This window comes from Sarcophilus harrisii, chromosome 5, assembly GCF_902635505.1.
Source record: "Sarcophilus harrisii chromosome 5, mSarHar1.11, whole genome shotgun sequence".
Classification (NCBI taxonomy): Eukaryota; Metazoa; Chordata; class Mammalia; order Dasyuromorphia; family Dasyuridae; genus Sarcophilus; species Sarcophilus harrisii.
Window position 1 is genome coordinate 9006030 of NC_045430.1, and position 12165 is coordinate 9018194.

General features: G+C 48.3%; 1 protein-coding gene across 1 annotated transcript in view; it reads left to right on the top strand.

The window, feature by feature from the left end:
- Positions 1 to 8486: 8486 nt before the first annotated feature.
- Positions 8487 to 12165, top strand: part of TTLL12 (tubulin tyrosine ligase like 12) — a 36377-nt gene continuing 32698 nt past the window's right edge. Inside the window, exon 1 of the mRNA XM_031938914.1 lies at positions 8487 to 8699. Coding sequence (XP_031794774.1) covers positions 8556 to 8699 — 144 coding nt within the window. The 5' untranslated portion in view covers positions 8487 to 8555. The remainder of the gene's footprint in view (positions 8700 to 12165) is intronic.

The following is a 12165-nucleotide window of genomic DNA, read 5'->3' on the forward strand; positions in this document are numbered from 1 at the left end:
TTTTCCCTTTCTTTATGATCCCCAGCACTTAGATTGACTGATTGATTGCTACCCATCCCGGGATATTAGCTCTTTTCCTTATCACCCTCAATGATGATTGCAGGCTAAAAGTAAGGCTCTTTATAACATGATATAATATAACATAACATAACATAATATCATATCATATCATATAATATAACATAATATCATATAATATCTCTGTTTGACATGACCCGGCATCTTCCTACCTTTCCAGCTACTGTATACATTACTCCCTCTCCATGAGCTCCGTGATGCCATTGAGCTTCTCAATGTTCTTCACAATACTCCATCTCCCATCTCCACACTTTTGTCCCTACTATCCATCATGCTTGAAATGCTCTCCCTCCTCACTTCTGCTTTTTGGAATAGTTGGTTTCCTTCAAAATTTAGTTTAAATGCCATATTCTAAATGAAGCCTTTCCTGCTCCTGACCCTTTTCCCCTCTACCCAAGTCTCTATTGCCCCCCCTTTCAAAACTGCTTTGTATTCATCACATATAGAGATATGGAAGATTGGTGATATATGTGTATATCCCAAATACAACATATGAGCATGTAGATAATGTTGATAATTATATGCCGATATCTTGTTTGTCCCATCAGAATGTATGTTTCTTGAGGTCAGGGACTGTTTTCACTTCTATCAGAGTATACCTGGCCCTTAGCAGAGTGCCTCATACACAATAGGTGCCTAATAAATGCTTGTCGATTAACCGACTGATCAATCCTTTTTGGCATCTGGGCAGCCTTTCCCAGAATCCCCAGACTTCAGAGTTGGAAGGGCCTTCTGCAGCTGAGTAGTTCAGTCTCTGCTAGGAAGTGATCCCTGCTATATCACATCTGGCAAAGAGATAATCAGTCACCCCTTGAAGGTCCTCAGAGATGGAGGATGGCCTCCTGGGGCAGCCTGTCTCTCTGGGAAAGCTCTCACCATAGGAGTTCCTCTTAACCTCCAGCCCAAAGCTGCCTCTCCCTCCCTCCTCCCTTTCCCCTAGTTCTGTTCTCCAAAGCTAAGCAAATCAAGGCTAATCCCTCCTATAGGAGAGCTAAACACAGGGATCTGGCATCCCCCCTCTCTCCCCACCTCTTCCTGGGTTAAACAGATTCTTCCCACAAGCCTTGGCCGGGCATAGATTCCAGACCCTTTAGCACTGCCATGGCTCTGGATGCCAGCCAGCCATTCAGTGTCTCCCAAATGGAACATAAGGTATCAGATAAAGTCTGTTAGGGGAGAGGACAGAAGGAGGGTCACCTCCTTATTCAGGTAACCTAGATCTCTCTAATATTGCCCAGATGGCATTCAGTTTTTTAATTTCCCTCTGCAGACTCATGCTAACTGGTTACTTACCAACCCACCTACTTTACTTCTTGGCCAGATCCTTTACTCCTCCTAACCTGTGCTATTCTGAAGCCAGTTCTAAGACTTTACATTTATCCTTGTTTAATTTTGAGGGAGGAGATTGGGAGGGCAGGTGCTGTGCAACAGCATCCCAAATTAAAACAGAGATCACTTTTGTTTCTAAAATGACTGAGGATGAGCTTGCTTTGTTTCTTGAACATTTCTTCCCTCTTCACATTTCTCTTTCTGTAAAATCCTTTTGTAAATGTCATTTCCCCCTATATTTTGTATCTTTAAAAACATTTATATATTTTTCCAATTACATGGAAAAACAATTTTTAACATTTGTTTTTTAAAAATTTTAGTTCCAAATTCTCCCGTTCCTCGCTTTCCTTCCTCCTTTCAAAGGTTAGCAGTTTGGTATAGATTGATATTTCATAACTAGTAAACACAGAATGGAGTTCTGGGAAGTAGGTATTGAGAGAAGCCAAGCAGACCAATAAGCCTTATTCCTCTCTCTGGGGTACAAAGAAGGCTAAAAGAGGTTTCATGTCACATGGATGAGGAGAAGCATATATGTGTGGGTAATTTCACCTGCAAGTATTGTCACCATCCACAACACAAAAATTTCTCAAAAGTGCAAAATTTGGGAGGTGGCCCAAGCATTGAACCTCAAGGTATTGCTGGGGAAGGGAGAGCTTGAGTGAAACTGGGCCGGGGAAAAATGGGGTCTGATCTGGGAGGCAGATGACAAATGCTTGGACTCAGGATGTTGGGTTTTTTCCACTTGAATTAAATACTTTGCTAAAGCACGGACAGAAGTGACTAAATTAGACACTGGGCAAAAGGAGCCAATGATTTGAGAAGAGATATCAACATCCTTTCTAGATTCAGAACACACAGTTAAGAACCCAGTAACATGCAGGCAGAGGGACCTGGCCAGAGAGACAGCACAAAGACACAGCCCTCTGATATTAATACCATCCTATATAATCAACTACATAAATTATTTGTTTCAGGGGGTGAGGCAGAGCCCCTTCCGGTCTAGAGCTGCTCCTCCCACAAAAGGGCCACTAGTGTGACCCAAGCCACAAGAGCCAGTCTGCTTTGAGGTTTAGTGATCAGGCCCATCAGAAACATTAAGTTACAGCTGTTTCCCCCAAAAGAAGGGAGGAAGTATGTAGCATGGATGTAGTATTTGGGGATGTTCCGTCCTAGGCAGTGTCCTAAATATCCAAGGACTTCCAAGCTGAGATAAAACTAGAGACACTCACTAGACTTAAACAATAGAGCTTTTATGAAGTGAAACTCAATTCTATCTTATCACATCTACAAAATACTTCAGCTGCTTTACTTGGGGTGTGGGACACTAAAATGTGCACAGAGGTTATTTTGTTTTGATGACCACCTGGTATATATACATGCATACATACATATACATATATATATATATATACACCTACACCCCTCTATGGACAAAGGGAAGGAAAGGGAAAGGTAAGAAAGAGAAAAGAATGGAAGGAAGGAAAGAGAGAGAGAGAGAGAGAAAGAAAGAGAAAGGAAGGAAGGAAGGAAGGAAGGAAGGAAGGAAGGAAGGAAGGAAGGAAGGAAGGAAGGAAGGAAGGAAGGAAGGAAGGAAGGAAGGAAGAAAGAAAGAAAGAAAGGAAGAAAGAAAGGAAGATACAAAGAAAGAAACAAAGAAAAAGAAAGAAAGAAAGAAAAAAAGAAAGAAAGAAAGAAAGAAAGAAAGAAAATTATGTGTCCCAAGTGGCCAGTTCTAGTTGTTTCTCCAGTTAGGGGAGCTTCTACCACTCATCATTCCTCATATAGCTTGTTGTCCTTTTTGAAGAGAACCTTGATATCAGGGAGAGGATGCCATGGCCTACAGGTGAGTTGGACTTGTGAGGCAGGATTGTGTAAGGTCACAGAGTCACTTTCCCCTCCAGTGCCATGTGACTCCAGGGATAAATTATGGATCAGGGTGACTGGAGATGGCCCCCCATGCAGTAGAAGGCCTTGGCCCTTTTAAGCTTAGATCTTTCCCAGGTCTCAGTTTGACTGAGGCAATGCTCAATCAGTGATTTAGGCTAGGTGAGAATGAGGCAGAGAATGACCTCTTTTACTTAGTTCAAAGAAAAAAAAATCAATCTGGGAGGATAAGACCTTCAGGTTTTTGGCCAAAACAGGAACAATTTCTATTTACATTCACTCTGAGCCAGGCAGGGCCCAAATAACGACCAACTGGGGTTTGGCCTGCGACTGCTGTTGGCCATCAGTGGGAGCCAGAATGATTCTCCTTTTCTTTCTCTTTCCCAGTCCACAAAAGATATCACACCCTGACTTGTAGGTACTCTGCCCAAAGAAATATAAATTTCGATCTCTGAAACCAAGATTTCTTGGGGTTTGTATGTTAAAAATTAAGGACTATGCCTTAAATCCAAATTACTCTGGCTCTCTCTGATATATAATACAATAATATGTGATAATTATATTCCATCATATAATTACATTATAAACACAGGGGCTAGGGCCTTAGGCATTCCTCAATTTTCTGAATGTGAAGAACCTTCCTAAATGTGAGCTCCTGACCCCAGGCTTCCTCAGCAGGAACACAGACCAGCTCACACTCTACTACTTATTTCTCTACCTTCTCACGTTGTAATTTGTCCTTTCTTCTAGAAAAGGACCAGTGACATCATAACAGCACTGTCTTGACTTGAGCATGAACTGGATGTAAGTAGGGCAGAACTGCACAAAGCCATCAGTCTCACTCTCTCCTCCAGAGTCACCAAAGTCCAGGGTTGAGACAAAGTCAAGATGACTGGTGATGGTCTGGGATGCAGCAGGTGACCTTGGCCTTTCTTAGTTAAGATCTTTCCCAGGCCTCAGTTTATCAAATAGAGCCCTAGAAAAACAGGCTTTTAAAAGTGGTTTTAAAAAATTTAGTTTTTCAGGGACACTGATATATTGTTAGTGGAATTGTGAATATATCCAGCCATTCTGGAGAGCAATCTGGAATTATGCTCAAAAGTTATCAAACTGTGCATACCTTTGACCCAGCAGTGTTACTACTGGGCTTATATCCCAAAGAGATTATAAAGAAGGGAAAGGGACCTGTATGTGCCATAATGTTTGTGGCAGGTCTCTTTGTAGTGACTAGAAACTGGAAACTGAGTGGATGCCCATCAGTTGGAGAATGGCTGAATAAATTGTGGTATATGAATGTTATAGAATATTATTGTTCTGTAAGAAATGACCAGCAGGAGGATTTCAGAAAGGCCTGGAGAGACTTACACGAACTGATGCTGAGTGAAATGAGCAGGACCAAGAGATCATTATATACTTCAACAACGATACTATATGATGATCACTTCTGATGGACGTGACCATCTTCAACAATGAGATGAACCAAATCAGTTCCAATGGAACAGCAATGAACTGAACCAGCTACACCTAGGGAAAGAACTCTGGAAGAGGACTAGGAACCACTTACATAGAATTCCCAATCCCTCTATTTCTATCCTCCTGCATTTTTGATTTCCTTCACAGGTTAATTGTACAATATTTCAAAGTCCAATTCTTTTTGTACAGCAAAATAACTGTTTGGACACGTATACTTATATTGTATTTAATTTATACTTTAACATATTTAATATGTATTGGTCAACCTGCCATGGGGGGAAGGAGGGGAAAAAGTTGGAACAAAAGGATTTGCAATTGTCAATGCTGTAAAATTGTACATGCATATAACTTGTAAATAAAAAGCTATAATAAAAAAAAGTGGTTTTTTAAAAAAAATGTTTTTTTAAGGAATCTAGTGATTCTCTGGACTAGTCCATTGTGTTTCAAAAGAAGCTATTTGACTACCTGCTAATCCAGGATGGTAGAGACCTTCACATTTAACCAAGGAGAGCTCTGACGCCTCAGGGCTGTCTCATTCAATCAACAAGGACTTATTAAGCACCAACACTTTGTCTGATATGAAGCTTCAGGTGACATACTTAGTCCAGGCCTTCAATGAGCTTGCATGATACTGGAGGAAGTCACAGCTATGGAAAGAGATTCAAGAGGATTTGGGTTGGAGGAAGAAGCTGGAGATGGCTCTGAATGTAATGGGGGATGTTGGCCTTTTTAAGCTAAGGTTTCATAGATCTCAGTCTGATCATCCATTCAGTGATTGAATAGCAATTGAGGCAAAGAATCTCCTCTTAAATATAGTAAAAAAAAAAAAAAAATCTAAATTAATAAATCTGCGCTACATTTACAAAAGGCCATCTTCTCACGCTGTTGCAGCCATGTGGTTCAGTAGATGAGAGCACTGGGCCTCAGGAAAACCTGAGTTCAAATTCAGACTCAGACACTTAAATGTGGGCAAATCATAATCTCCTGGAGAATGAAAGGGTAACTCACTCCAGTTTCCCTGCCAAGAAAACCCATAAGCAATATTAGCATGCTATGATCCATGGAACCACAAACAACTTAGTCACATTCTCAGAAATCCCCGTTGTAGCTGAATGGTGGTATTGGAGACAAGCCAAAATGGCGGAGCCTGGGCAGTTGCCAGTAACATGACCCCCTGCCAACGGCCGGCAGGCCCTAAAAATAGGAAGAGGAGGCAATGCGTGTTTTCGGATTCCTCATTCCTGTCTTGAGAGCTTTGTGGGCTGTGTCAGAGCTTCAGCGAAGCATGGAATTAAACTTTGTCGAGGATGCTTTAATAATAAACACAAAACGAGCCTGTTTCCTGCCTCCCTTTTATTTACTGCTGAAGCAACACACGCATGACCTTGGGGAATGTCCGAGAAAACATCTCTACTTTGGAACTGCACACAGACATTTCTAAATAACAGTCCTATAAATCACATCTCTACCTAACAAACCCTTCCACCTTCACCATGACTCTGATTATAAAATTGGACATATGCTGGCCCACGAGGGGCCAAGCCAGAAAAAAATCACCTTGTGGAAAAGTAAATAATGATGCCAGAGTTAGGAGGCACCTCCTCCGTGTGAGGCTCTCCTGCTTTCAGAGAACAGGCCGTCTGGTGGACTGGGGGCCTGTGGCAAGGCGGGGCAAACAGTACGAGAGAAGGTGTGATGGGGGCCAGCGAACGACATCAAGGGCTCTGGGGAAATTAGTGACTGTCTGTGAACGTTGTTGCTTAAGGAAATATTAACCGACGCAATCCGTTTGGGATGGCTTTGGTCCTTAGCACAACAGCGGGAAGTTCTGACCATCCATCAGGCGGCAATGCATAGTTCCTGAGGGGACCAATAACAATGATCAGATCCCCTCAGGAATAGAAGGCCCAGCTCCTGGAACAAGAAGAGGGCATGAAGGGCCGGTCCAGCGCTACCCAGACAAGAAGCCGTTGGTTTCCTCCCTCTCAGGCCAGGGAACGCGCCTGATTCCCCCTGGTCAGAGGCTGCCGAAGTAGGTCGAGGATGGGAGGAAAGGTCAAAGAGGAAAGGATGGAAGAGGGAAGTCAAGGCCGGACGGCGAGGGAGCAGGGCTAGGAGTTAGTGCGGTCACTGAATCCCACAAGGGGAAGAGGCTTTAAGCTCAGTGACCACCAGGGAAGGGAGGCCACAGGGAGACCCGGACACTGGCTCAGGTCACCAAAGGACTCGGCGCTGGCCGTAGGGAGGAGGAGGCGGGCCCCATTGGCCAAGGGAGATGCATGGTTCCATGGAAGGGGATTCAGATCCCCGAGGAAGGCCCCGAGTTCCCATTCTAGCTCCGGGAGCTGGGGCCAGGGGGCCGAGGTGGTCTGGTGCCAGAAGAGGGCTTGCACTGGGCCCACCCGGAGGCCGGCAGGGGCCATGGGAAGAAGCCACCGGCAAATTCAGCCCGAGAAGGAGAGCAGCTTCCCACATCGGAGAGGCTGCCCTCCGCGGTCTTCCCCAGGCTCTGTGGGCTCCGGGAGCACTTCCTCCTTCCCTCCTCCCCGAGGGAGAACACTCCTCCCCAGGAGGAGGCCGGAAGGCTCCTTCCCGGCATCCTCCGCTGCAGCATCACCACCCATGGGCCCTGCCCCTGCGGAGGTCCGTCACGCGTCCCCGCAGACACGGGTGCGCCTCTCGGCATCAGCTGTTCGCCTCCCGGGCAGGCGGGCGCTCCCTGGCGGCAGGGGCCGTTCTGGGTTCTTGCTTCTCTCTGCATCCCCAGGGCACAGAGCTTAACGAGTGCTTATTGCTTAGAGCACAGGGCCTGGTATGCAGTAGGCGCATAATAAATGTTTGTGGCGCCACCGAGTAAGTAGATCTTTCAGAGGTGTTCCTTGTGTCCCGAGGCAGAGCAGAGGGCCCGGCACGTAGTGGGGGCACAATATTTGTGGGAGGAATGAGGAAATTGGGGCTGGGGGGATTTTGGGTTCCAGCATTAGACGGGCGCAAAGCGCTGGCTGGAAAACGACAAAATGAACGGCCCGGAGGTGGTGAGCGCCCTCCCTCGAGGAGGAGGGGCGGGTCCTCTCCCGGCGCCGTCCCCGACCCTCCTCCCCGCCTCTGCGGGGCGCTCCACACCCCGGAAAACGGGCTGGAGCCCAGGCGGGGCCCGGCCGCGGAAGGGGGGGCGAGGGAAAAGCCCTGGGCCGGGGGGGGCGAGGGGGCCGGGCCGGGGAAGGGGCGGGGAGGGAAAGCCCGGGCCGGGCGGGCGAGGGGCGGGGCCGCGGCCGGGAAGCGCCAGGGCAGGGGCGGGAGGGCGGGGGAGGAAAAGCCCGGGCCGGGGCGGGCGAGGGGCCCTGCGGCCGCGGAAGGGGCGGGGAGGGGGAAACCCTGGTTGGGGGCGGGCGCGGGGGGGCCCGGGCCGAGGAAGGGCGGGCGAGGGAAAAGCCCTGGGCTTGCGGGGCGGGCGAGGGGGCGGGGCCGCGGCCGAGGAAGGGGCGGGGCGAGGGAAAAGCCCTGGGCTTGCGGGGCGGGCGAGGGGGCGGGGCCGCGGCCGAGGAAGCGCCAGCGCGCAGGGGCGGGGAGGGCGTGGCGAGGAAAAAGCCCTGGGCTTGCGGGGCGGGCGAGGGGGCGGGCCCGCGGCCGCGGAAGGGGCGGGGCGAGGGAAAGGCCCTGGGCTTGCGGGGCGGGCGCGGGGGGCGGGGCCGCGGAAGGGGCGGGGCAGCCTCGCGGTGAGGCGGCGGCGGCTCCGGTGGCGGCGGCGGCTTCGGCGCTTGGGCTCCACGCGGAGGAGGCGGCTGGCCGCGATGGAGGGCGGCTGCGAGGGAGAGGGCGGCTGCGCGGGCGGCGAAGACTACGAGGCGTTCGTGGCGCTGCACGGGCCGGCGCTGCGGGCCTCGGCCGTCCCGGAGCGCTACTGGGGCCGCCTCCTGCACAAGCTGCACCGCGAGGTGGGGGCGCGGGCCCGCGGGGGGCGGGGGGCGCGCGGGGGAGCCGCCCGGGGGGGGGGGGGGCGAGGGCCCCACCCCCGCCCCTGCTCTTGCAGGCGGGCAGTACTCCCAGGGCACCCAGTGCGCGCCGGACAGGCCCCGGGCTGCGGCCTCGGTGCCGAGCTCCTCCCCCACCTCCCTGCCGGCGCTGGGCACACAGCAGGCGCCTCATAAATGCTCATCGGCTCGCCCCGCGCTGTGCGGTCTTCGGGAGGGGGGGGGAGGGGGAGATACCGAGGAATGGGGGGCGCCGGGGCCGGCGCTGCCGGGGAGGAACGGGACCCTTCTCGTGACCCCCGTAGGGCCTCTCGTGGCAGGTGGCGCACTGCTTGTACAGATAGGGAAACTGAGGCAAGCAGGGTTAGGGGACTTGCCCAGGATCCCACCGCTGGGAATGAGGCGGGATTCGAACTCCTGAGTCTAATAACCGCAGCGAGATCACCGCCCCCACGGAAGGGCGCAAATCCGGGGACTCTGGGTGGCCGGTGCGGGATCCCAAACGCCCCCAGGGCACTTTGGAGCTCCTCCCCCCACGGTACAGAAACCGGACTGGAGGAAGTTTGAGTCCCGAGCTAGGAAGCGGCTCCTTGTCCCGCTCCTGGGCAGGTCCCTCCGTGAGGCCGGGCTCTGAGCACCGGGGGCTCCCAAGAAAAGCCAGCAGTGAGGGAGCTCTCCGGTGCAGACCTCTGCGGAGGTCCCAGACTGGCTGGCTCTACTGCTGTCCACAGGACTGGGCTAAATGGCGTCCCTTCTTCTTTAGGTGCAAAAGGAAGTCTCAGGTCTTACTTTGTAGAGTTTGCACCAGAGTCCGGGCGGCTGTTGGCTGAGAGCACTTCCGCGACAAGTCTTGCTTTGGTCCCCGGGGCAGCTTTATCTGGCCTGGAAAATGACCGTCGTCCTCCCTTCCCCTCACCGCTGGCTATGCTTTAGCTTTGGGCCAATTTAAATCTGCTTATGCATTATGCCGGCACCTTCCCCTGCACAACTCACATGAGCGCTTGCCTGTGGTCCCGTTGAAAACCATGAGCAGAAAAGATGATCTTAGCCAGGACTGGTCTGGGCACTTGGGGCTCCTGGAAGTCTGGGGACTGACTGGGGAAGCCACTTGTCAGAGCGATTAAAAGGGACAGGAAGGGTTGGAATGGCCCCTTCTCTCCTCCTGCCCCGTTTGGTCTGAGTTGGGGATGAGAAGGCAGCAGTCTTGGGAAGATTGTGAAAGAGACGAGAGAAACAGACCACCCTCCTTCCAGCATCCCCAGAACTGGGGGGCCTGGGCGTGGAAGATGGTCTTTTAGCTCCTCCAGGCCATCCTATCCCTACATGTGACTCAAATCTTCCTGCCTCCCTTCTCAGGAGCATTGGGAACAAGTGTTTTCCTCTCCCCCATTTCCTCATATCTTAAATGAGAGAACTGAGCCTGTTGTTCTCCTGTGATGCCCCCCAGCCCCGGAGAATGTCTTTGATTGGCTCCTGCCCTTGGTGCTCCCCAAACTTTCCTGGGGCTGCCGAGTAAACAATGGCTTTGGAGCCTGGAGGAAGAAGATGTTTGTGCACCTTAATGAAAGGAGGCCTGGGCTGCACACAAAGGAGGAGGAGACCTAGGAGGGTTGTGGGCTTGTTGGCCAAAAGGGCACTGCCGGAAGTGCTCGCTAAGTGGCAGCCAGCTTTAACTGGCACTAACGATTTCCTTAGGAAAATCCCCCAAATTTTCTGCTCAGTTAGGCCCAGACTCAGGAGCCTCAGTACAAATCCTGCCTCAGAAATTTACTAGCTGGGCAATTCTGGACAAGGCTCATCACTTCTGCCTTCCTCGGTTTCCTCATCTGTTAAAAGGGGAAATCATACTTTACACCACAAGTGTTAAACACACCCCATAACACTCCACTGAGGCAGCCAAATTAGATTAAAGTGCAGATATATAATATACATTATAGATAACAAAATATATTTTATATATATATATATATATATAAACTTGTTTATATATGAAGACACTTGTTAATTTATAAAACAAAATACAATAAAACACACACATATGACAGAACTAAATACAATAAAATATAGATAACATTATGCTTTAAAATTAAGTCAACCTGTGGCCTTCTGCACTCATTAGTAGCTCCCACTTTCTATCTGTATTTGATTCCACTGCTGTAATATGGGCATCATCTAGCACCTACCTTGCAAGATTGTGAAGTCCAAAGGAAATAATATTTGCAAAGTACTTAGCACAGTGCCTGGCACACAGTAGGGACCATAGAAATGGTCCCATGGAAAAGCTATTAAATAACAGCTACCTGTTATTTAAACAAAACTTAATGTGTGAAAATACACATTGGGGTAGGGATGGAACCAGATTTTTTTTTTTTTTTTTTTTTTTTACCTAAAATGGCTATTTTATTCAAATCCCATATTTACTTAGTAGAGTTTGGGGTCTCAGGAATGTAGACTGTCTACATAAAGAGGTCAAGATAAAAGGAGAGAAGAACATAGTAACAACTGGAATTTTAACATTATATCACTTCATCTGGGAAAACTAATTTCTAAATGAGTATTTTATTCTTTCTGTTTTTCCACCATGCAGGGAATTGGTAAAAAAAAAAAAAAAAGTTTTTTTGTTTTGATTCAGGTTAAAGTAGCTCTTGAATGGACATTTCAGTTTGGTAGAATGTGGAAATTTGAGCACATGTGTACTCAATTTTGCTCTAAGGTCCCAAATGTTCAATTAGTTTCATATGCAGAACCCTCTGGTTGTGAATGAAGGACTCTGCATGCGGGACAATATCAGCCACAGTAAATGAGTGTTCCATTTTTACTGAACCTTTTGGAGGCTCAAGGGGAAAGGAAAAATTAATTAATTGGATTTTCCCAATAAGAAAAATATGAAGTTCTCTAAGTGCTTTTATGCTGCTTTCAACTTCAATTGATTTTGAAGTAACAGTTCCTATTTACACACATCCAACATCTGCTCTTCATAGAGACTGGTAGAATAAAATGTAGATTAATTGGAACCCAACTAATCAAAACCCTCAATGAGCAGGATTCGTTTTTCAGGCCCCTACTGTTAGAAGGAAGGGGAAAATCTCATGTCCTAGAACATAAACTGAGACCAGGACCTTAATTAAAAAAGCAAAAATCATTTCCCAAGACATGGTTTGAGGTAAGTTATGATTCACCCCACTAACAACTTATATTTATAAAATATTTTGTACTTATAAAACATTTGGTATATATGACTTTTTTGTTCCTTCCTCATATTGGTCTTCTGGTGTACGTTCTAAAAGTATTACTATACCCATTTTACAGATGAGAAAACTGGGACAAAGTGTCATGTCAAAGGTCAAACAGCAATGGACTTGCAAAAAATTAAAAAAATATACCTCCCTTCTTTTTTTTTTTTTTTTTTTTTTTTTTTTTTTTTTTTTTT